We start from the raw sequence: 24,967 nt of genomic DNA, 5'->3' as shown, positions 1-24,967 counted from the left end.
GAGAGCTTTGGCCTGGGTGCAGGTCAGGGACTAGGCAGAAAAATAGATCAGCACCAACTAGAAGGGCCAAAGGGCATGTTTCTGTTCTGTAATGTTCTAACATGATCACCTGCCAGCAACTGCAGGTAAATTCACCAATTGCCACAAGGTATTTCCAATCAACGCTGAGCAGCTGGGAAGTACGTTGTTCCTGGTTACTGTGGCAACAGATCCTACTCAAGTCCAATTTGGGTGTTGCTAATCAAGATGACATGGGCGTTGGCAGAATGATCTGGAGGAGGGTGATTTATGTCATAAAGGGTGTCAACAAAAGCTGTTCCAAATGGATTTTTTAAATGGCATGAATATTAGTGAGTAAATCCACTGTATCCCTGTTATCCACACAACTCCACTTGGTGAAAGGTTTCTGATGAATTGGTGAAACCCTTTCACCAAACCGTGGTGACTGCCTCTACAGTGAGTGTTGGTTCAATAGGGGGAGGGACCCCAGGGGGTTCTACTGAAGAGCAGTGAAGGCGGCAGATTCAGAGAACCACACAATATGAATATTCTTCAGTAAATCAAATGGAACTCCATTAAAAGAGAGGGAGACAAAAAGCTGTATAGGGCAGCTGTTGTTAAGACAGTAGAAAGTCATCGAATTACATTATACTGCGGCGAGGGTTGGAGCAAGAGCGTTTAAAAATCGGTAGAGGTAGGTGCTTCATGTGAGAGCAGCTAACTAGTCCTTAAGAGGAAGGGTTCCTCAAATGGAGTGGATTTCAGCGAGAGGCTCAGGAAGTAGAGGAGACATTGGCAGTAACAACAGCCAGAGAGAGAAAGCTTCAGCCAGAAGGTGTTGGCTGCGCCAGGCCTCAGCACGTCTCTCAGCACGGGCTCCTGCAGTATCCCCTCACCGACGTCTCCATGCGCTGAGAGAAGACTGACGGGTTTCAGGCAGACCAAAGGACGCCTTTCACCAAGTTGATGGTCCTGGAGCGGTTCTGGATGTCTGACTATGTGGGGAACAGCCCATAGATCGGAGAGTCCCCTGTCACGCCAGGGATGAGCCTTGACAAGGACCCTTTCATCCTTCACTCCACACTCTTGGGAATATTTTATTTTAATTTTCCTCGACTCGTCAAACAAACATTATAATCTTTCTTAACATTCATGTAATATACAGAGTCTGTATTTATCCCCCCGATGGAGATGTGGGGGGGCTGGTAGTCATGGTGGGGAGCTGGCTGATGGAGGACCTCAGTTTTCTTCAGGCTGACTTCCAGGCCAAACATTTTGGCAGTTTCCGCAAAGCAGGACGTCAAGCGCTGAAGAGCTGGCTCTAAATGGGCAACTAAAGCGGCATCATCTGCAAAGAGTAGTTCACGGACAAGTTTCTCTTGTGTCTTGGTGTGAGCTTGCAGGCGCCTCAGATTGAAGAGACTGCCATCCGTGCGGTACCGGATGTAAACAGCGTCTTCATTGTTGGGGTCTTTCATGGCTTGGTTCAGCATCATGCTGAAGAAGATTGAAAAGAGGGTTGGTGCGAGAATGCAGCCTTGCTTCACGCCATTGTTAATGGAGAAGGGTTCAGAGAGCTCATTGCTGTATCTGACCCGACCTTGTTGGTTTTCGTGCACACGGGCACACAAAACTCAAAACGGTCAACCAGTTTACCTATCTCGGCTGCACCATTTCATCAGATGCAAGGATCGACAATGAGATAGACAACAGACTCGCCAAGGCAAATAGCGCCTTTGGAAGACTACACAGAAGAGTCTGGAAAAACAACCAACTGAAAAACCTCACAAAGATAAGCGTATACAGAGCCGTTGTCATACCCACACTCCTGTTCGGCTCCGAATCATGGGTCCTCTACCGGCACCACCTACGGCTCCTAGAACGCTTCCACCAGCGTTGTCTCCGCTCCATCCTCAACATCCATTGGAGCGCTTACACCCCTAACGTCGAAGTACTCGAGATGGCAGAGGTCGACAGCATCGAGTCCACGCTGCTGAAGATCCAGCTGCGCTGGATGGGTCACGTCTCCAGAATGGAGGACCATCGCCTTCCCAAGATCGTGTTATATGGCGAGTTCTCCACTGGCCACCGTGACAGAGGTGCACCAAAGAAAAGGTACAAGGACTGCCTAAAGAAATCTCTTGGTGCCTGCCACATTGACCACCGCCAGTGGGCTGATAACGCCTCAAACCGTGCATCTTGGCGCCTCACAGTTTGGCGGGCAGCAACCTCCTTTGAAGAAGACCGCAGAGCCCACTTCACTGACAAAAGGCAAAGGAGGAAAAACCCAACACCCAACCCCAACCAACCAATTTTCCCTTGCAACCGCTGCAATCGTGTCTGCCTGTCCCGCATCGGACTTGTCAGCCACAAACGAGCCTGCAGCTGACGTGGACTTTTTACCCCCTCCATAAATCTTCGTCCGCGAAGCCAAGCCAAAGAAGATTTATCCCCCCTCCCCACCCCATAAAACTGAAAGTACTGACTGACCGGGTGCAGGAGGGAAAACTCGATTCCTTTTTGTTTAAAGCTCTTTTTTTAACTGGGTCAAATTTTCTCCACATGCTCTTTGCAAATCTGTGGATGAAGATCACAGTCTAGAGTCTTCCCACTGTCAGGCACTGAGGGGTTAAGACCGAGGGGATGTCCCTCAAACAACAGAGGAGGGGGGAGAAGCAACAAGGTGCTACAGGGGTGGTAAATATGTATTTGTAGAGCCAATGTAACAATACATTGATGGGAATGTATAGACATGATTGACAGTAAGGCTGTGATAGACTTAGAACAGATTTTTTAGTAATATGAATAAAGTCTAAAAAAAAATCAGAAAGAAAGCACAGATGATGTCGTACATTTTTTTCCCTTGTTTCACAAGCCCTTTTCCATGAGCCCCTGTCCCAGGAATTAATTGGGAATTTACTGGAACAGGGACCAGTGGAAAAGGAACACTGTCCAAATGCCGGTGTCAAATGACAACATTTCATGCCGTGGATTAACTGCCTCGACCCCCTGATCATATCCCAGGCGTGTTGATAAAACCAATGGAAAAGGGACAGCAGAAAGTCACCCGTTTCCAGTTGAATGTCGAACACTCCGATCCCCGGGGATGAGTGCGTTCAGTAGAAAAGCAATTAGTGGCCCAGTTAAGGGTGGCCCATTTGAAACGGCACAAAGGGCTTCCTATCCCAGGACACTGCATGGCCAATTACCTGGGATGCCAGTGGAAAATGGGCTACGGAGAGTGGTGGGAATCCTCTCTGGAGGCTGAGAGGGTGATAGACAGGAGTTACAGGGAGCCAGTCACACTGTGAAGGGAGGTCAGGAAAGGGAAATATGTGGCTGTTCCCCTCATAACGCATACACTGTTTTGGATATTATTGAAGGGTATGACCTACCAGAGACAACCAGCCTCAGGCAATCAGATGGTGTTCTCTTCTTTAAAAAAGACTAAGAATAATCTAGGAAATTGGGTAAAACAAGTAAGTCTACAGACACTGTGATTGTAGTAAATACACAAAATGAGCTGGGGGAACTCAGCCGGTCTCGCAGCGTCCGTAGCAGGTGAAGATAATTAACCAAAGTTTTCAGTCTGAACCCTTCACCAAGGTTTGAACTAAAACCAGGCAGGCGTCTGATTAAAAAGAGAAGGGCAGGAGCACAGGCCACTAGCCGAGAGGCCATAATTTATTGGGGCAGGGGGTAACTCTGTGAATGGAGAGCTGGAGAGAGCTGGAGGCAAGAGAGGTGGATGGGGAGCTAATGGAAACATGACATCTCGTTCGAATTAGAAGCCGGTGAGCCTGTCACATCATTGGAAGGTGTTTGATAAGATCAGATATACAATAGCTCCCCCCCCCCCCCATTCATGGATGATATATTCCAAGATCCCCAGCGGATGCATGAAACTGCGGATAGTACTTTTTTAAAAAATATTTTTTTATTTTTCACACTGTGAACCATATCAACCAAAATACATACAAACATTTCCCTCTTAAATATACACAGTGGCATTTTCTCCCCTTTTTTCCCCCCTCCCTTCCCTCCCTCCTTCCCACCCCCCTCCAAACCCATTAAACGTTCAACATGTACAATACAATAAACCCATTAAACAATGTCATCACACAATGAAAATAAACAAGAATATTGTGTCATCTACTTTTACACACTGGATCAAGTCATTCTGTCTTCTTATCATTTTAGGGGGAGGAGGTCCGAGGCAAGCCCTCTCTGTTATGTTCCATGTATGATTCCCAAATTTGTTCAAATAATGTGATTTTATTTTTTAAATTATACGTTATTTTTTACAATGTAATACATTTATTCATTTCCATGTACCATTGCTTTACTCTCAGGCTCTCTTCTGATTTCCAAGTTGACATTATACATTTTTTTGCTCTAGCTAAGGCTATCATAACAAATCTTTTTTGCGCTTCATCCAGTTTGAGGCCTAATTCCTTACTTCTTATATTACTTAGAAGAAAGATCTCTGGATTTTTTGGTATATTGCTTTTTGTGATTTTATTTAATACCTGATTTAGATCTTCCCAAAACTTTTTCACTTTCTCACATGCCCAAATTGCATGTCCTGTTGTTCCAATTTCCTTCTTACAGCAAAAACATCTATCTGATACTGTTGGGTCCCATTTATTTAAGTTTTGAGGCGTGATATATAGCCTGTGTAACCAATTATATTGTATCAGGCGTAACCTCGTATTTATTATATTCTTCATAGTTCCAGAGCATAACTTTTCCCATATTTCATTTTTTATCTTTATGTTTAGATCTTTCTCCCACTTTTGTTTGGGTTTATAGCTTATTTCATCATTTTCCTTATCTTGCACCTTAATGTACATGTTCGTTATAAATCTTTTAATTATCATTGTGTCTGTAATCACATATTCAAAGCTGCTTCCTTCAGGTAATCTCAGTCTGTTTCCCAATTTATCCTTTAAATAAGCTTTCAGTTGATGATATGCAAACATTGTACCATGAGTTATTCCATATTTGTACTTCATTTGTTCAAATGTTAATAAATTATTTCCCAAAAAACAATTTTCTATTCTTTTAATTCATTTTCTCTCCCATTCTCTAAAGGAAAGGTTATCTATTGTAAATGGGATTAGCTGATTTTGCATCAATAATAATTTTGGTATTTGATTATTTGTTTTTTCCCTTTCTAAGTGAATCTTCTTCCATATATTGAGTAAATGATGCAGTACTGGCGAGCTTTTATATCGTACCAGCTTTTCATCCCACATAAAGTATATGTTCCGGTACCTTCTCCCCTATTTTATCTAGTCCAATCTGGTTTTTCCCTTGTCTGATAAAAATCTGATAAATACCTTAATTGTGCTGCTCAATAATAATTTTTAAAGTTTGGTAACTGCAAACCACCTTGGTTGTACCTCTCTGTTAATTTATCTAATGCTATCCTCGGTTTCCCCCCTTTCCACAAGAATTTCCTTATTATTCTCTATAGTTCATTAAAGAATTCTCTGTTAAGGGAATTGGTAATGATTGAAATAAGTATTGTATCCTTGGGAAGATATTCATTTTAATGCAATTTACCCTCCCTATCAATGTTAGCGGTAATTCTTTCCAATGTTCTAAGTCTTCCTGCAATTTCTTTATTAGTGGCTGATAACTTAATTTATACAAGTAGCTTGAATTATTATCTAACCTGATACCTAGGTATCGGATTGCTTGTGTTTGCTATTTAAATGGTGATTCTTTTCTAAACTCTGCGTAATCCGCATTATTCATTGGTATCGCTTCACTTTTATTTGCGTTGATCTTGTACCCCGATATTTCTCCATATTCCTTCAATTTCTTATGTAGTTCTTTTATTGATATTTCTGGTTCTATTAAGAATAGTATGATGTCATCTGCAAATACTCCTTCTCATTTATTTTCATCCCTTTTACTTTATTTTGTTCTTATCATTTCTGCCAATGGTTCTATTGCTAAAGCGAACAGTGAGGGAGATAATGGACATCCCTGACTAGATGACCTACTTAATTTAAATTGGTTCCATACATATCCATTTACTGTTACCTTCGCCAATGGTCCATCATATAATGCTTTAATCCAAATAATATATTTTTCTGGTAGATTGAACCTCTGTAAAACTTTGAAAAAATAGTTCCACTCTACCCTGTCAAAGGCTTTTTCTGCGTCTAAAGCAACAGCCACTGTTGGCATCTTATTTCCTTGAACTGCATGAATTAAATTAATAAATTTACAGATATTATCCGCTGTTCGTCTTTTCTTAATAAATCCAGTTTGATCTTCTTTTACTATTTTTGGTACACAGTCGGCCAATCAGTTTGCTAATAATTTTGCTATTATCTGAATTAAGTAGAGATATTGGTCTATATGATGCTGGTGTTAGTGGATCCTTCCCCATCTTTGGTATTAATGTAATTATTGCTGTCTTACATGAATCTGGCAAGTTTTGTGTTTCTTCTATCTGATTCATTACTTCCAGGAGAGGAGGGACTAATAACTCTTTAAATGTTTTCTAGAATTCTATTGGGAATCCATCCTCTCCAGGCGTTTTATTGTTCAGCAGCTTTTTTAATATATCCTGTACTTCTTCTATTTCAAATGGTTTTATCAGTTTTTTTTGTTCCTCTTCTTGCAATTTTGGCAGTTCAATTTTAGCTAAAAACTCTTCTATTTTATCATCTTTCCCCTCATTCTCAGTTTGGTATAATTGTTCATAAAATTCCTTAAAGTTCTCATTAATCTCCATTGGATTATATGTAATTTGTTTGTCCTTTTTCCTTGATGCCAATACATTTCTTTTAGCTTGTTCTGTTTTAAGTTGCCAGGCTAATATTTTGTTTGTTTTTTCTCCTAGTTCATAATACTTTTGCTTTATTTTCAATATGTTCTTCTCCACCTTGTACGTTTGTTATGTTTTGTATTTAATTATTTTGTCCACCAATTCTCTCCTTTTTTGTTGTATCTTCCCTTGTTGCTAGTTCTTTTTCTGTACTTACTATCTCCCTTTCCAACTGTTCTATTTCCCAATTGTAGTCCTTTTTCATCTTAGTTACATAACTTATTATCTGCCATCTAATGAAAGCTTTCATTGCATCCCATAATATAAATTTGTCTTTCACTGTTTCCATATTTATTTCAAAGTACGTTTTAATTTGTCGTTCATTAAACTCTCTAAATTCCTGCCTTTTAAGTAGCATGGAGTTTAATCTCCATCTATATGTTCTTGGTGGGATGTCCTCCAGTTCTATTGCTAATAACAGGGGTGAATTATCAGACAGCAATCTAGCTTTATATTCAGTTTTTCTAACTTTCCCTTGAATATGGGCCGACAACAAAAACATATCAATCCTTGAGTATGTTTTATGCCTACTCAAATAATATAAGTATTCCTTCTCTCTTGGGTACTGCCTCCTCCATAGATCCATAAGTTGCATTTCCTGCATTGATTCAACCATAAATTTGGCCACTTTATTCTTTTTGCTAGTCTTTTGTCCAGTTTTATCCAACATTGGATCCAAATTAAGGTTAAAATCCCCTCCTATCAATATATTCCCTTGCGTATCTACAATCTTCAAAAAAATATCCTGCATAAACTTTTGATCCTCCTCATTAGATGCATATATATTGAGCAAATTCCAAAATTCTGAATATATCTTACACTTTATCATTACATACCTCCCTATTCTATTATTTCCTCCTCTATTTTGATTGATACATTTTTATTAGCTTTTGAATTATATGATGCTGCCACTACGTGTCCTACCCAGTCTCTCTTTAATTTATTATGTTCCACTTCAGTTAAGTGTGTTTCCTGTTCAAATGCTATGTCTATTTTTTTCTTTTTTCAGTAAATTTAATAGCCTCTTCCATTTAATTTGGTTATGTATTCCATTAATATTTATAGTCATATAATTCAACATATCCATCTCATATCCTGTTTACACCTCATTTCCATTTCCTCACCACCACCATCCCCCTTTTCCCCATTTTCATCTCTCAGTTTTCCCTTTTTAAACTCAATGTATGACAACATCCAATATTCCCTTATCCCCAAATGTCCCCACCCCCCATCTCTGGGTTTCCCCTTATCCCTTGCCGGACAACCACAACTCCCCTCTCCATTTGGATTGTAAACCCACTCACAAGCATCAACTGATTTCACAGTGACGGTTATTCTCTCCCACCCAACACCCCCCAGAAAAGACTTTTTTACACATATAATAAAGTTCACCCTCTTTTTTCCCCCCCTTACTTCCTTTCTTCCCTTCTCTTTCCCTTCTTTCATTCTTACATATACATTATTTTTACACCTTTATATATATTTTATCGCCATTCTTCATTCTCTGCAGGGGTTCTGCAAATTCTTGTGCTTCCTTCAGATCCAAGAACAATCTGTTTTGCTCCCCAGGGATAAAAATTTTAAGCACAGCTGGATGTCTTAAAATAAATTTATAACCTTTTTTCCATAGGATCGATTTTGCTGTATTAAACTCCTTCCTCTTTTCTAAGAGTTCAAAACTTATGTCTGGGTAAAAAAAAAATTTTTGACCCTTGTATTCCAATGGTTTATTGTCTTCTCTAATTTTATTCCTTGCCCGCTCCAGTATATTTTCTCTTGTCGTATATCTCAAAAATCTTACTAAACTTGTGACTGTGGTTTCGGGGCTAGTGTTCTGTGTGCCCTTTCTAATTCCATTCCTTCCTGTATTTCTGTCATTCCCAGGACCTTTGGGATCCATTCTTTTATAAATTCCTTCATATCTGTGCCTTCTTCATCTTCCTTTAGGCCCACTATTTTTATGTTGTTTCACCTACTATAATTTTCCAACATATCAATTTTCTGAACGAACAACTCTTGTTTCTCTTTAATTTTTTTTAATCACTTTCTTCCAATTTTCTTCTTAAGTCATTTACTTCCATTTCTACTCATTTTCTAATCCTTTCCCTACATCTGTTATGACCAGCTCTAATCTATTCACTTTTTCTTCTGTACTTTTCATTTTTCTTTTCATTTCACTAAATTCTAATGTCAACTATTCTTTTAATACTCTCATTTGTTCTTGAAAAAAACTTTATCTATATTCTGTCCATCTGTTTTACCTTCTATTTCTCTGTACAGATCTTGGACTTCTTCTTCCTCTTCTTCTGTGTCTGTACCTGTGTTTGTGTCTTCTTCTCTTCCTTGTATCTTTGTCTCTTCTGACTTTCCTGATGAGTTGCTTGTCTCATTTTGCTGGGATTCCTCTTGCCTGGCTTCTTGCTGTTGGTCCTCTTCTTCTGGGATACTCATCTGTTGGGCCTCCTGCTGCTGCTCTTCTTTCCTTTCACTCCCTTTCCTGTCGCTTTCCTCTTCTTCCAGCTGAGAGCCCTGGTGTCGGGCATCCCTCAAATGGTCGTGTTGTGTTTGCCCGCTCCTTAGCTGAGCCTCCCTCCTGTCGGTATTTTCCTTCTCCTTAGTAAGTGCACTTTTGTTTGGCTCTGAGAGCCATTTTTGCAGTCCAGCAGTCGGGAGGTCGTGACTCTTCGGGGTTGTCACCAACTTCGGAGAACGGGCTCTCTTGTCCACAATGGCTCCCTGTTTCTTCATGCAGGTAGGGCCTTCTCCTTTCTCTTCCGGCGTCTTTTCTTCTTTTTTTCCCGTTGTTTTTATTTTTTCCTTCTTGGGTACCATTTTCTTTCTTTTCTCTACAACTTTATCTTTATTTGTTATGTTTTGTATTTCTTGAACTTTGTATTTTCTTCACTTTATTCCTTCTTTTCTGGAGAGGGCTGGTATTCCCCTACCAGCCACTACTCCATCACTTGACTCATCCCAAACCGTGGATTGTACTGAACCCTATACAAGTATGCACCACTTAACGTCCACAGTCTCTTTGGCTTGGCTTCGCGGACGAAGATTTATGGAGGGGTAATGTCCACATCAGCTGCAGGCTCGTTTGTGGCTGACAAGTCCAATGCGGGACAGGCAGACACGGTTGCAGCGGTTGCAGGGGAAAGTTGGTTGGTTGGGGTTGGGTGTTGGGTTTTTCCTCCTTTGCCTTTTGTCAGTGAGGTGGGCTCTGCGGTCTTCTTCAAAGGAGGTTGCTGCCCGCCGAACTGTGAGGCGCCAAGATGCACGGTTTGAGGCGATATCAGCCCACTGGCGGTGGTCAATGTGGCAGGCACCAAGAGATTTCTTTAGGCAGTCCTTGTACCTCTTCTTTGGTGCACCTCTGTCACGGTGGCCAGTAGAGAGCTCGCCATATAACACGATCTTGGGAAGGCGATGGTCCTCCATTCTGGAGACGTGACCTACACAGCGCAGTTCGATCTTCAGCAGTGTGGATTCGATGCTGTCCGCCTCTGCCATCTCGAGTACTTCGGTGTTAGGGATGAAGTCGCTCCAATGAATGTTGAGGATGGAGCGGAGACAACGCTGGTGGAAGCGTTCTAGGAGCCGTAGATGATGCTGGTAGAGGACCCATGATTCGGAGCTGAACAGGAGTTTGGGTATGACAATGGCTCTGTATACGCTAATCTTTGTGAAGTTTTTCAGTTGGTTGTTTTTCCAGACTCTTTTGTGTAGTCTTCCAAAGGCAATATTTGCCTTGGTGAGTCTGTTGTCTATCTCGTTGTCGATCCTTGCATCCAATGAAATGGTGCAGCCGAGATAGGTAAAAACTGGTTTACCGTTTTGAGTTTTGTGTGCCCGATGGAGATGTGGGGGGGCTGGTAGTCATGGTGGGGAGCTGGCTGATGAAGAACCTCAGTTTTCTTCAGGCTGACTTCCAGGCCAAACATATTGGCAGTTTCCGCAAAACAGAACGTCAAGCGCTGAAGAGCTGGCTCTGAATGGGCAACTAAAGCAGCATCGTCTGCAAAGAGTAGTTCATGGGCAAGTTGCTCTTGTGTCTTGGTGTGAGCTTGCAAGCGCCTCAGATTGAAGAGACTGCCATCCGTGTGGTACCGGATGTAAACAGCATCTTCATCGTTGAGGTCTTTCATGGCTTGTTTTAGCATCATGCTGAAGAAGATTGAAAAGAGGGTTGGTGCGAGAATGCAGCCTTGCTTCACGCCATTGTTAATGGAGAAGGGTTCAGAGAGCTCATTGCTGTATCTGACCCGACCTTGTTGGTTTTCGTGCAGTTGGATAACCACGTTGAGGAACTTTGGGGGGCATCCGAGGGGCTCCAGTATTTGCCAAAGCCCTTTCCTGCTCACGGTGTCGATGGCTTTGGAATTGGGCATTATGCGATGTGGACGCTGTGCAAATTTTGCAAATTTATAAAATACAGTAGTGTACCTATAATTTTTTTATTTGTAAGTAGGGATCAATGTGAGGACCGATACGGGGCAGTAGGGAGAGAGCGGGGCAGTGGGATCAGTGCGAGAACCAACACAGGGCTGTGGGATCAGTGTGGGGACCAACACAGGGCTGTGAGGAGAGAGTGGGTCAGTGGGATCAGTGTGGGAACCAACACGGGGCTGTGGGGAGAAAGTGGGGCAATGGGATCAGTGTGGGGATCAACACGGGGCTGTGGGTAGACAGTGGGATCAGTGTGTGGACCAACATGGGGCTGTCGTGAGAGAGTGGGGCAGTGGGATCAGTGTGGGGACCAACACGGGGCTGTCGTGAGAGAGTGGGGCAGTGGGATCAGTGTGGGGACCAACACGGGGCTGTCGTGAGAGAGTGGGGCAGTGGGATCAGTGTGGGGACTGACAAGGGGCTGTGGGGAGAGAGTGGGGCAGTGGGATCAGTGTGGGGACTGACAAGGGGCTGTGGGGAGAGAGCAGGGCAGTGGGATCAGTGTGGAGACCAACACGGGGCTGTCGTGAGAGAGTGGGGCAGTGGGATCAGTGTGGGGACCAACGCGGGGCTGTCGTGAGAGAGTGGGGCAGTGGGATCAGTGTGGGGACCGACACGGGGCTGTCATGAGAGAGTGGGGCAGTGGGATCAGTGTGGGGACTGACATGGGGCTGTCGTGAGAGAGTGGGGCAGTGGGATCAGTGTGTGGATTGACAAGGGACTGTGGGGAGAGAGTGGGGTAGGGGGATCAGTGTGGGGACCGACACGGGGCTGTGGGGAGAGAGCAGAGCAGTTGGATCAGTGTGGGGACTAATACAGGGCTGTGGGGAGTGAGTGGGACAATGTGTGGACTGACAAGGGGAGAGCATGGGGCAGTTGGATCAGTTTCATACCATGGCTGACCGCAGGTAACTGAAAGCACGGAAAGCAAAACTGCAGATCGGGGGGAACCACTATTTGGGCAGGTAGAGTATGATTAGGGAAAGACAGTATAGGTTCATGTGAGGTAGGTTGTGTCTAACCAATCAGAGTTACCAGGAAGGTTAATGAAGAAAAGGCTGAGGATGTTGTCTACATGGACTTCAGTAAGGACTTTGACAAAGTCCAAAATGGGAGGTTGGTCAAAAAGGTTCATACACTTGGTATTCATGGTGAGGGAGTAAATTGGTCAGACATTGTGTTAGTGGGAGAAGCTAGAGAGTGGTAGTCGATGATTGCCTCTCTGACTGGAGGCCTGTGACTATGGTCTGCTTCAGGGATGGTTCCAGGTCCACTGTTGCTGGTCATTTATATCAATGATCTGGATGATAATGTGGTAAATTGGATCAGCACACAACACTAACATTGGGGGTGTTGTGGTCAGGGAGGAAAAATGGGCTGCAAAATGGCAGTTGGAATTTAGGGCAGACAAGTGTGAGGGGTTGCACTTAGTAAAGGCAAAACAAGAAAGGACATACACAGTAAATGGTGGGGCACTGAGGGGTGCGGTAGAACAGAGGGATCTGGGAACACAAATACATAATTCCCTGAAAGTGATGTCACAGGTGGACAGTGTTGTAAAGAGAGTTTTTGGCATATTGGCCTTCATCAATCAAAGTATGGAGTACAGGAGTTAGGGTGTTGCGACATTGATGAGGCCAAATTTGGAGTATTGTGTGCAGTTTTAGTCACTGGACTACAGGAAAGGTATCAAATCAATAAGATTGAAAGAGTGCTGAGAAGATTTACCAGGATGTTGCCTGGACTTTAGGAATTGAGTTACAGGGAAAGATTAAACAGGTGAGGGCTTTATTCCCTGGAGCATAGAAGAATGAGGAGAGATTTGCTAGAGGTATAGAAAACTATAAGATGCAGTAAATGCATGCAGGCTTTTTCCACTGAGGTTGGGTGAGACGAGAATTAGAGGCCAAGGGCTAATGCGAAAGGTGAAAGATTTAGCAGGAACATTAGGGGAACCTTATTTACATGGAGAGTGGAGAGAGGGTGGGACGAGTTGTCAGTGGACGTGGTAAATGCAAACTCAGTTTTGGCATTTAGGAAAAATTTGGGACAGGTGCATGGATGGGAGGGGTCTGGATGCAGGTCAATGGGACTAGGCAGAATAATAGTTTGGCACAGGCTAGATGGGCCAAAGGGCCTGTATCTGTTGTTTTATAAGGAATCAAGTCATTTGGCTTAAAGTCCATGCTACCAAAGCTAGTCAAGTCAAGTTGATTGTCTACTGATCTTCTCTGCCGCTCTTATAGTCCTGCGGATTGACCTCCGATCCATTTCTCTGCACCAACCACCCCACACGATGGCCAGCCAGGATGCTCTCAATAGAAGGTTGACATAATGGTGACCGGTTCTACTGAATACACCTGGGATTGTCTGATCTCGGAAGCTAAGCAGGAACAGGACTGGTTGGTCAGTACTTGAAGGGGGGACCACCTAGGAACACCAGGTGCTGTAGGGGCGCTGGACAAAGTGGCGACTCTCTGTCTGCCTTACGGTAGACAAAAGTTAAAGAATTTCATGTATATTGCATTCTAAATGTAGTATTAAGTGACAATAATGGAACCTACCTTCACTTAACTCCCCATGTCCATTATATCCATAACAAGGTCCATGGAAAATTCAATTGGTCTTCTCACTATTTATTAGTATTAATTCCCGAGCCTCATGTTGGATCAATTCTTTGCTATGTCCTTTTAAAGTAAGAACGTAAACTCGCATATGTCTGATTAGATTTCTTTGAAAGAGAAGGACTTACAGGTTCCAGATGCAGAACAGGCTAGACAAGTTGAGCAGTTTGGTGCCTGTGCTCATAATGAGATTGGTAGTAAAAGTGTCACCAATTCGTGGAGCAGTAAAACACCAAAGTCTGCAGACACCATGGTTAAAGTACAAACACAACACTGGAGAAACTCACTAGGTCAAACAGGAGAGCAAAGGTAAAGATATCTTGAGCCCTTCATAAAGGTGCAAGCAAAATGTCAGCAGGTGCCCAAACAGATTTGCCCAACTGATTGACTCAACCAAGCTTCCAAAACAACTGGATGGAAGCAATATTTTGCATTTGTGGCAATTTTAATTAAATTTAGCAAGGGAACAGGGCTCTTCCAGCCCATGAGCCGTGCCGACAAAATACCCCATTAACTGACACCCCGGGTACGTTTCGAATGGTGGGAGGAAACTGGAGCCTGCAGGGAAAACCCACACAGACACGAGAAGAACTTTCAGACAGTGTGGGATTCAAACCCGGGTCGCTGGCGTTGTAACAGTCGGCACTTTTAAGCTGCAGCATAAACCTGGGTCGCCCTCCTGGGACCCGGGTGCGATTAGTGGGGCAAAGGCATTTCCAGCACCTTTTAAGCTGCGGGGGGATCCCGCCCCCCCCCCCCCCCCCAATGATGCGTTGAATGGCGCACCACACACTTAATGGAAGTGACGAATCAGAATCCAAATGGGAACAATCTTCAGGTGCTGGCTAAGCAACTCTGCTGTGCTGTGGTACACCAGGCCACTGTTGTGACCACCGCTGTCAGGCGAATGCTGCAGTGATTGGAAGAGCAGCAGGACGTAAGCACTGCGCATTTCAGTAGATGCAGCCCGGAGACACAGGCGCGGAGACACACGCACGGCACACGTTGTCGTCACTGGAGCAACCGGGTCGGCCATTCTCGTGACCTTGGTAAGTTCCTTGATGACCTCTGAGGTAGGGCAGGGACCAGGTTGGATTTGGACCATGCTGACCAGGCCGCACCCTTTCTCAGTGCCGCGCGAGTGGGGCGCAAACCGGGCAAATAACCCCATTTTACACAGCAGCTTGAAAGCACCTGGTGTTACACTAGCCTTGCAAGTTTGGATTTTTAGCAGAAAATGCCAGAAATACCCAGCACACTGAACAGGATCTGTGGAGAGTGAATTTAAAAAAAATTACAGGAGTTGTTGTTGGAAGCCTGGAACACATCCTGACCTTTGATTCCGCCCTTTCGCTTTTCTCTCCGGGCCACGTGAGAATGTAAAGCTTTTCCCGGATTGTCCCAGCTGGGTCTGCGGGAAGGTGGGGCCCCGGCATTAGCGGGCTGGTCGGGAATTCAGCCCACAGGGGTGATGCTGCGTGTGCGTCAAAGCTCGGGGCCAGACAGACCCCGAGCCCTCATCATGTCAGTGCAAGAGTTCCATGGCCCTACTGCCTTAGCTCGCAGGCGAGGGGCTGCGACCGACACTCGGAACCTGCACCAGGCTCTCTGCAAATTGGGCTTCGCTGTGGACATCAGGTTGGATTACACGGCAGGGGAGATACTGCGAGAATTCAGGAAAGGTAAGGGACGCAGTCATTTCGGAGAAGTCAGGAGCTGGCGGTGTGGAGTTCCCGCGTCCCGCTGGCGGTGCGGAGTTCGCACGACCCTCCCTGTGGGTGCGGAGGTTCCTCCGGCGCTGGCAGTGAGGAGTTCCCGCGACCCTCCCTGTGGGTGCGGGGGTTCCTGCGGCGCTGGCGGTGTGGAGTTCGCGTGACTCTCCCAGTGGGTGCGGAGTTCCTCCAGAGTTCCTCCACGCGTCCCGCTGGCGGTGTGGAGTTCACACGACCCTCCCTGTGGGTGCGGCAGTTCCTCTGGCACTGGCGGTGTTGAGTTCCCACGTCCTGCTGGCGGTGTGGAGTTCGCACGTCCCTCCCAGTGAATGCAGGTTTCATAGGGGAGGTTGGACGGTTTCTAACTGGGTTAGGACAACAGATGGATGGGGCCCTGCGAGTTGGGGAGAGCGAGGTTTCAACACAAGTCTGAGGTCACCCACTCTCGGTTCAAAAAGCAAAGGATAAAAATAACAGGATTAAAATAAATGAATTTGCAGCTGACATAGAGTATTGTGTTCAGTTCTAGTCACCTCATTATAGGAAGGGTGTGGAAGCTGTGGAAAGGGTGTGGAGGAGATTTACCAGGATGTTGCCCAGGTTGGAAAATGTCTTACAAGGACAGGTTAGCAGAGCTGGGACTTATTGGAGGGAAGAAGGATGAGAGGTGTCTACAAGATTCTGAGAGGCATACATAGGGTGGACGGCCAGTGCCTTTTTCCCAGGGCAGGATCAGCAAACATCAGAGGACTTCTGTACAAAGTGAAGGGAGGGGTGACTTGCAGGGAAGTTTTTTTTATACAGAGGGATTATGAGTACCTGGAATGTCTGAATCATTAAGGGTGTTTAAGAGGGACTTGGACAAGCACATAGATGGAAGAACAATAGAGGGTTCCGAGTGTGTCCTGATTTTTTTTTTGGGTAGGAATATATAGGTCAGCACAACTTCAATGGCCGAAGAGCCTGTACTGAGCTGTAGTGTTATGTATGCTATAGAATCCTGAAATAAAAATGGGTGATACAGGAAGTGCACAGCTCTCCAGGCAGCACCGGTAAAATAGTCTGAGTGAAACTCAAAAGTCCACAGATTCCATGATTGCAGTAAAAGCACATGGAAATGCTGGAGGAACTCCGCTGGTCTTGCTGCAACATAGGAGACAAAGATAGTTTACTGACCTTTTGAGTCTGAGCCCTTCAAGGAATAGGTAGAATATTCTGTCTGGTAGGATTTGCTCTGGAAGAAAGGACTGGTTCAGAGAGCAGTGAAATTTGGCTGAAAAGGAGAAAGAGACAAGCCTTGGATGGGGAGAGAATGGGGAACAAGCACAAAGATTGACTGATCTCAGGTGCTGTCTGTGTGGAGTTTATGCGATCCTTCCTGTGAATGCAGAGGTTCTTGCTGTGCTGTCAGTGTGGAGTTTTCATGTTCCCCTTGGGAATGCAGAAGTTCCTTCGGTGTGGTCTGTATGGAGTTTGCACATTCCCCCTGTGAATACAGTATCCCTGGTGCTGTCTGTGTGGAGTCTGTGTGCTCCCCCTGTGAAGGCAGAGGTATCCCCCTGGTGTTCTGGTTTCCTCCCATACAGTCAACAGGTGATATTTTTTCCAAAAATAGACTTTTAAAAAAAAACTTTATTTAATATTTTCAAAACAAAAACTTTTACAAAGTCCATAATGTAAAAATGAAAACGACAACTATCCCACCCACTTTCACCCACCTTCAGCAAACTCCACAAGGGAAGCATTAAGAAATTAAAAAAAAATACATACAGTAGTTTAAAATTTGCTAAATTCATACATTTCAAATAAGGCGACCACATCTTAACAAAAAAGTCATAATTATCATGCAAATTGGATGTTATTTTCTCCATATAAATACAGAACCTCAACTCTTCCAAGAAATCGCAACACATTTACATGCTACAGCCAATGCTAAATGAAGAAATGCTATCTGAAACTTATCTAACCCCAAATCCATAAATAGAGCAGTACAACCCAAAAAAAATTATCTAACAAAAATTGGATTTTAAACAAATTTTGAAGAAATTCCCTAATTTTATGCCAAAATTATTGAACTTTATCACAAAGCCGAACTGAATCCACATCTAAAACATAACTCTGAATTTACTAAATCCATTTTTTTTTCAATTTCTCAGGGGTTAGATATAACTAATGCAAAAAATTATAATTAATCATACTATATCTTACATTAAGCAATTTAGTCACACCATCAAAACACATCGTCTCCCAATCGGCCTGATTAATATCACAAATTAAATCATTTTCCCATTTAATCCTAGATTTATCTAAATTTATTTTATCCATAGTGTCTTGCAACAATGCATACATTTCAGAAATAAAACCCTTATTTAAAGAATGAGAAATCATAAACTCAAATTTCGTTAACTTGGGAATTTTCATTTCTCTTCCAAAATTATCTTCCACTAATGCTCTAATTTGATAACAAATAAACAAAGAATTCACTGAAATTCCAAATTTCTCTCTGTTGATTAAATGCTAAAAGTTTACCCTCTTCAAAACAATCCTGCAATGACTTTATTCCTTTAATCTGCCATTCTCTTAAAAATCTATTATTCAATGAAAAAGGCATCAATTTATTTTGATATATTGGGGCTTGAACCGATATTTTACCTTTCGAGCCTATTAATAAATTCCTTTTACTCCAAATCTCTAACAAATGTTTTAAAAGTGGTACATTATACCTCTGTAATAAAACAGAATTCCACTTAAATACAAATTGATGTGAATAAGGTTCAGAAATACCAGCCAATTCTTCCCTAGCCCAGCTAGGGGGGCACGAAACATCCAGCATACGGTTAATAAATCTTAATTGAGCTGCTTCATAATAATTTTGAAAATGAGGTAATTGCAAACCTCTCAAAGCATATTTCCAAGTCAATTTATGTATTGGTACTCTGGCTAATTTTCCCTTCCATAAAAATTCTCGTACTACTTTATCTAAATCCTGAAAAAAAGATTTTGAAAGTAGACAAGGAATCGACTGGAAAAGATATTGAATTCGCGGAAAGATATTCATCTTAATACAATTTACTCAACCTATTAATGACAAAGGTAAATCCTTCCATTTAATCAAATCCACTTTAATCTTTCTCATTACATCATTTAAATTATACAATGATTGAATATTTACATCAATCATTATACCTAAATACTTGATTTTATCAGTCCAACGAAATTTAGTAATTTGTCTTCACTAGTCATAATTTCCCTCAGAAATTGGTAATATTTCACTTTTGTCCCAATTCACTTTATATCCTGACAATTTACCTTATTGTTCTAAACATTCTTGCAAGTAAATTAAAGATTGTTCCGGATTAGTTAAACATATCAAAGCGTCATCAGCAAATAAATTCATCTTATATTCATCGTCTGTTATCCTTGTACCTCTAATATTCTCATTCTGCCTCATAGCTTTCCAAAAATAGACTTTATTCACAATAAATTATTTACATGAAAGGAAACAGTTCAGTCTTTTTATATCCATGGCATCAATCATATCCATACATTCCCATCAATGTACATTGTTATTTTGTTCTCTAACTAAACCTTGTCGTTCTCCCCCCTTCTGTTATTTGAGGTACTTCCCCTCGGACTCAGCCCCCAATACCCGGTAACAGAAGGACTCTAGACGGTGGTCCTTCCCCACAGAGCCCTCGCATTGGCTGCACCAACTCTCAGTGCATCCCTCAGCACGTACTCTTGCAGCCTGGAATGTGCCAGTCGGCAGTGTTCCCTCACTGACATCTCCGTGTTCTGAAAGACCAACAGGATTCGGTCAGGCCAAAGGTCGTCTTTCACCGAGCTGACGGCCTTCCAGCCGATATGGACGTCTGACTCTGTCCATGTCCCTGGGAGCAGCCCATAGATCAGAGTCCCCAGTTGCGCTGCCGCTGGGGATGAACCATGACAAGGACCAAATCCTTCTCCATGCGCTCTTAGGGAATCTGTATTCAGCAAAGAGGTGGGCGACCCAACCCACTGCAGTCATCTCAAGGTCAATGTGCATGGTGGGTGATGTTCTGGTTGTGCATAAGGGATTGGACTGGGAGAGTGTAGGTGGGGGGGGTGGGGTGGTAATGTGGGGAGAATGGATTTCTGGTGAACATGCTCTGAAGGCCAGCACAGGCTGATGGGCCAAATGCCTTCAGTGGTGGGGTGAGGGGGATTGGGATTGTGGACTGAGGGGGATTGGGATTGTGGACCAAGGGAATTACTGCGAATGGGGCAATTGCTGACTGGTGAGCGATGGTGTTTTATTTGCACAGAATCTCGTCGGAACCATGGGTCCTCCTTTCTCTCGGTTCTCTCCAGCCACGGAAACGAGGATGTGATTTACGGAGCAGATGGAAACAGTGTGTATCTGAGAGACATTTTCTCCATGTTTGGGGCTGAGAGCTGTCCATCACTCGCAGGGAAGCCAAAAATCTTCTTCATTCAGGTAAGGCTGCCCACAGGGTGGAAACACTCACTGTTTCTCCACACAGGTCCTGCAGGCAACCAGTCTGTGGGAGTGAAATAGGACAGTCTGCAGACCCTGTGATTGTAGTACAAACACACAGTAAATGCTGGAGGAACTCAGCCGGTCTTGCAGCATCCACAGGAGCTAAAGATATTTAACCAACGTGTCGGGCCTGAATCCTCCTTCCACAGAGATGCTGGAGGAACTCAGTCCGTCTCACAGCGTCCACAGGAGGTAAAGATACATTACTGACATTCTGGGCCTGAGCCCTGATTCAAGGTGTGGGGAAAGAACAGGAAGGCGTCAGAATAAAGATTGAACATTGGCTGGGGGAGGGGTCCAGACCAACAAAGGTGTTAATTGGATGATAAGAGGAGAGGTGAGAATTGATTTTGGTTTTGTGAAAGGAGACAGGGAAATGGGAGAGAGACAGAGCCAGGGGAAGGAGACAAGGAGATGAAGTTGTGGGGGGGGGGGGGTGTGGTTTAACGGAAACTGGAGAAGTCGATGTTAATGCCATCCTGTTGGAGGGTGCCCAGTTGGAAGATGAGATGTTGTTCCACTAATTTGCAGGTGGTCTCAGCCTGGCAGTGCACGAGGCCTAGGACAGACATGTCAGCAAGGGAATGGGATGGGGAACTGAAATGGGTGGCCACTGGGAGAACCGCGTTATTGAGGTGCTCAACAAAGTGATCTCCCAGTCTGTGCCCAGTCTCTCTGATGTAGAGGAGACCACAGCGGGAGCTCCAGAGGCAAGAGATGACTTCCTGCACATTCACAAGTGAAGTGTGGCTACACTTGAAAGGACTGTTTGGAGCCCCAAACGGTGGTGACGGGGGAGGGGTGGGCGCAAGTGGAGCTTTTCCTGCGGACACAGGGGTAGGTACCAAGGGGATGATGGGTGGAGAGGGAGGAGCGGACAAGGGAGTCATGGAAGGAGCAGCCCCTAAGGTAGCGAGGGGAATATGTGTCTGGTTGTGGGATCACGTAGTAGGTGACAGATGAGGATATATATTATCCTGATCTTTGGCACCAACCCCTGCTGGTGATGGCCTCCCCTTGCCCCACAGGCGTGCCGAGGGTCACAGCAGGACAAGGGCGTTCTTGTGGAACCAGTGCCAGAGGTGGAGACTGACGGATGCGGATCTCAGCAGAACTTCTTCTTCCAGTACCTTGCAATCCCTGAAGACACTGTTGTCCATTTCTCCAGCTGCCCAGGTAGGTCCACTGTGCTTGTCCAAATGGAGTGCGGAGGGAGAGAGGAGGAAGTGAATTGGAGGGCAACCAGATGGATGGGATGATAGTGAGATAGGTGGGGGGGGATAAGGAATGGGCAGTAGGTGCTAAGAGGAAGATGGCCTAATAGATTGCTACAACACAGTATAGGCCCTTCGGCCCTCAATGTAATGCCATCCTATATATTCCTACCAAAAAAGAAATAACCTCGTAACCATCCATTTCTCTTTCAACTACGTGCTTGTCTTGGATTTTTTTATACATATAACTTGCGTGAATTTGTTGGTTGTGAATAGTCTCCCTACCTTCCGGGAGAGGCCATTCACACAGGAATGACCAAAGCTCCAAGTATCCATATCACCCTGCGAGTTTAGCCAGAATTCCTGGTGTGGTATTTAAGAAGGCTGGGCATTCTATTCATTATCCCGTTGTTCACGGATCGCCAGCAGCTCAGTGTAGTCCGCAGGCTACCCGCAAAAATAACTAGGGGTCTAGGAGGTCAAATGTCAAAACGAGAATGAGTACAGGAGAGACATCAGGGGCAAGTTTTTTTTAAAAGCAGAGTTATTGAGGTCTGGAATGCCTTGCCAGGAGTTGTGGTAGCATCTGAAATATTAGGGGCCTTTAGATAGGCACATGGACAAAAGGAAAGGGTAGGTAGGGTTTAGCACTTTTATATGGTCCAGTACAATACAGAGGGCCAAAGGGCCTGTACAGTGCTATAATGTTTTAATGTTTATTCATGTTCCGATCTTTTTACACACATTGTGTTCCAGGAAATTGGGAATAACTTCCTGGAACACAGCTGCTGTGTGAAAGCACAAAGGATTCTTCAATGTCCCTAATGTTTCAGTCTTCACCACCATCCTTGGCAAGATATTCCAGCCACCCACAACTCTCTGTGTAAAAATCTTACCCCTTCTGTTCGCTAATCCCACCCTGGGGCAAAAGGTGCTGGCTGTCCACCCTATCTATGCCTTTCATTATCTTGTAGACTTCTATTAAGTTGCCTCTCATCCTTCTACACTCCTAATGAGTGAAGAGGGTTGGGATTGGCCTGACTTTCTGATCATCTTTATCCATTCCCCACCCTGTCACTTCTGACAACCTGACAATTACAGGAAGGCAAGAGAGAAATTATGCAGGCACTGGAATTTTCAGCAGATGCATAAATTTGAATTGCATCGCATCTGATCCAAGAGCAATTTATTTCCTGCTGTTTCCTGAACGGCTTCTCATCAATAAAAGTCCATGTGTTGAACCTTAACGCTAGCTGGGACTTGCAATCTTCGCAGATAACAGTGCAGCTGCTGTGGGAGGGCACCAGCGATCATCAAGGATCCACACCACCCTCTGTTCTTGCTGCTGCCATCAGGAAAGAGGTATCAGCGCCACAAGACTCGCCCCACCAGGTTCAGGAACAGCTGCTGCCCCTCCACCATCAGACCCCTCAATAATAAACTCAACCAGGGACTCATTTAAGGTCTCTCACTTGTGCACATCTTTTCATTCTGATTTTCTATGATCTTTCGGATAGATTTTTTTCTCTCTGAATTGCTCAGTTTGTTTACATGTTTACATTGAGTGCAGTTTTTGTTTGCACCACCAATAAGTGGTAATTCTGCCTCATCCGCAGGAAAAAGAATCTCAGGGTTGTATGTGATGTTATGTACATACTCTGACAATAAATCTGAAGCTAGAGGTAGGTAAGTGATTCCTGTCGGCAGGGGAGACCAGAACTAGGGGACATACCCTCAAGATCCAGGGGAGTAGATTTAGGATGGAGATGGGGATGAACTGCTTTTCCCAGAGGGTGGGGAATATAAGGAATTCACTGCCCATTGAAGCAGTGGAGGTGACCTCAGTAAATAGATTTAAGAACAGGTGGGGTAGATTTTTACATAGCAGGAGAATTAAGGGATATGGGGAAAAGGCAGGTAGATGGAGATGAGCTGATCATCAGATCAGCCATGATCTCTTTGAATCAATATCTGACTCCTGCTCCTATTTCTTGTGTTCCCTGATCGATGTACTGTTATAGTTCCCATATGAGTGTACTGTTGTCTTTACAGATTACAGTTCCTTCTTGCGCCCAACGGGTTCTACCTTCCTGCAGACCCTGTACAAGGTGCTGAGCGGGGAGCAGAGACACTGGGAACTCCTGCGCATCATGACTCGTGTGAACTGCCTGGTTGCCCTGACGTTTGAGTCCAGAGGCCAACATGGGGGCAAGAAGCAGATGCCTTGCTTTGTCACCAAGTTACGACAAGAGGTCTACCTCTCGGTGGAAAGCAAAGCGAGTTCTCTCTGAGAAGACAAGCTTCAGCCTCCTTGTTCCAATCCAAAACCTCAATCAGTAAAGCTTGATGCAGACCTTTCAGCCTCAAGTGTCCCTGCTCATCAAAGAAGTCATTGCACCTTGATGAAGGGCTCAAGCCTGAAACATTGGTTATGTATCTTTGCTGTTTGACCTGCTAGGTTTCTCCAGCATTGTTTTAAGTCACTTGATTTGGTTGTACGTCCAAGCTTTTGATCTGGTGTTTGCCTGTCCCACCTCTTCACACTCCCCTTGAGGGGGTTTCTATCTCGGCCACTCATTCAGGCAGAATTTCAGCACTCAGTCACATTTATTACTTTAAATCCATGCCCTGGTTTTAAACCCCTTGGCGAAGGGGTTGTTGCATGTAGGCTCCTCAGCCTCTAATGTTCCACACCCACCAACCCAATCTTCCCCAGTTGATATAAATCTTTACGTGGTTCCCAGTGCAGTTACATCCTTTGTGCGTGAAGCAAAATATTCAGCTTGTGCCCCAACTCATGGTTCCAGTCCCCTGTCCCTTGACCCTCCCTACCTCAGCTACTGCAGGAAAGCGTCTGGTGCCTTTTCTGTCACCTGGGTGGAAGGACCAGCGGTCGAACACTCCAATATTTCTAATAAAAATACAGAAATGCTGGAGGAAGCTGGTTGGACTTTTCAGCATTCAGAAAGCAAAGATGTCTTGATGACTTTTCGGGCCTGAGCCCTTCTTCAAGGAATGAGAAGAATGAACCAGAAGCAGGAAGACTCAGAATTCAGACAATGCTGGCTGGGGGGGGGGGGGGGGGGGGGGGTGGGAGGGGAGATCCAGACCAACAAAAGGTATTAATTTGCTACGATAAGGGACCAGGTAAGAATTTATTGTGTCTGTGCAAAAGGAGGCAGAGCTGGGGGAAGGCTGGGGGTTGGGTTTAATGAAAGCCGGAGAAGTCAATGTTAACGCCCGGATGGAAGATAAGGTCTTGTTCCTCCACTTTACCAATGCATGAGACCATTTCAGCAAGGGAATGGGATGGGCAATTGAAGTGGGTGGTCACTGGGAATCTATGTTATTGTGGCGGACAGAGCCGAGGTGCTCAACGAAACAATCCACTCTGCATCTAGTCTGTCCTTTTTTTAAAAATTTTTTTATTTTTCACACCATAAACCACATTGACCATGATACATACATTTTCCTTTTCAAATATATACAGTGCCATTTTCTCCCCACCTCCCTCCTCCCATCCCATCCTCCCTACCTTCCCCCCCCCCGTCCATTTAAAGTACAAAATCTAAGATACATTA

General features: G+C 44.3%; 1 protein-coding gene across 2 annotated transcripts; it reads left to right on the top strand.

The window, feature by feature from the left end:
* The first annotated feature begins 266 nt into the window (after positions 1 to 266).
* Positions 267 to 23,738, top strand: LOC138750643 (caspase-7-like). Of its 2 annotated transcripts, none has more exons than XM_069912742.1 (4): positions 267 to 350; positions 19,937 to 20,109; positions 21,201 to 21,348; positions 23,439 to 23,738. In XM_069912742.1, exons 1-4 carry the CDS (start codon positions 323 to 325, stop codon positions 23,675 to 23,677), a joined length of 588 nt encoding a protein of 195 aa, XP_069768843.1. In that variant the 5' UTR covers positions 267 to 322; the 3' UTR covers positions 23,678 to 23,738. The 2 variants fall into 2 exon arrangements, with proteins under 2 accessions (XP_069768843.1, XP_069768844.1); XM_069912743.1 differs by having other exon boundaries at positions 344 to 456.
* The last annotated feature ends 1,229 nt before the right edge of the window (positions 23,739 to 24,967 follow it).

Source organism: Narcine bancroftii, unplaced genomic scaffold (assembly GCF_036971445.1).
Source record: "Narcine bancroftii isolate sNarBan1 unplaced genomic scaffold, sNarBan1.hap1 Scaffold_214, whole genome shotgun sequence".
In the NCBI taxonomy this organism is placed as follows: domain Eukaryota; kingdom Metazoa; phylum Chordata; class Chondrichthyes; order Torpediniformes; family Narcinidae; genus Narcine; species Narcine bancroftii.
The sequence above is the reverse complement of the archived record's forward strand: the minus strand, read 5'-3'. Positions and strand labels throughout refer to the sequence as shown.

What these genes read in the sequence shown, in the direction of transcription:
- LOC138750643 (XM_069912742.1), top strand. Translation starts at nt 323, where the DNA reads ATGGATTTTTTAAATGGCATGAATATTA. An exon ending in CAAAAATCTTCTTCATTCAG is followed by an intron (nt 20,110 to 21,200) that starts GTAAGGCTGCCC and finishes CTTGCCCCACAG; the next exon opens with GCGTGCCGAGGGTCACAGCA. An exon ending in CCATTTCTCCAGCTGCCCAG is followed by an intron (nt 21,349 to 23,438) that starts GTAGGTCCACTG and finishes TTGTCTTTACAG; the next exon opens with ATTACAGTTCCTTCTTGCGC.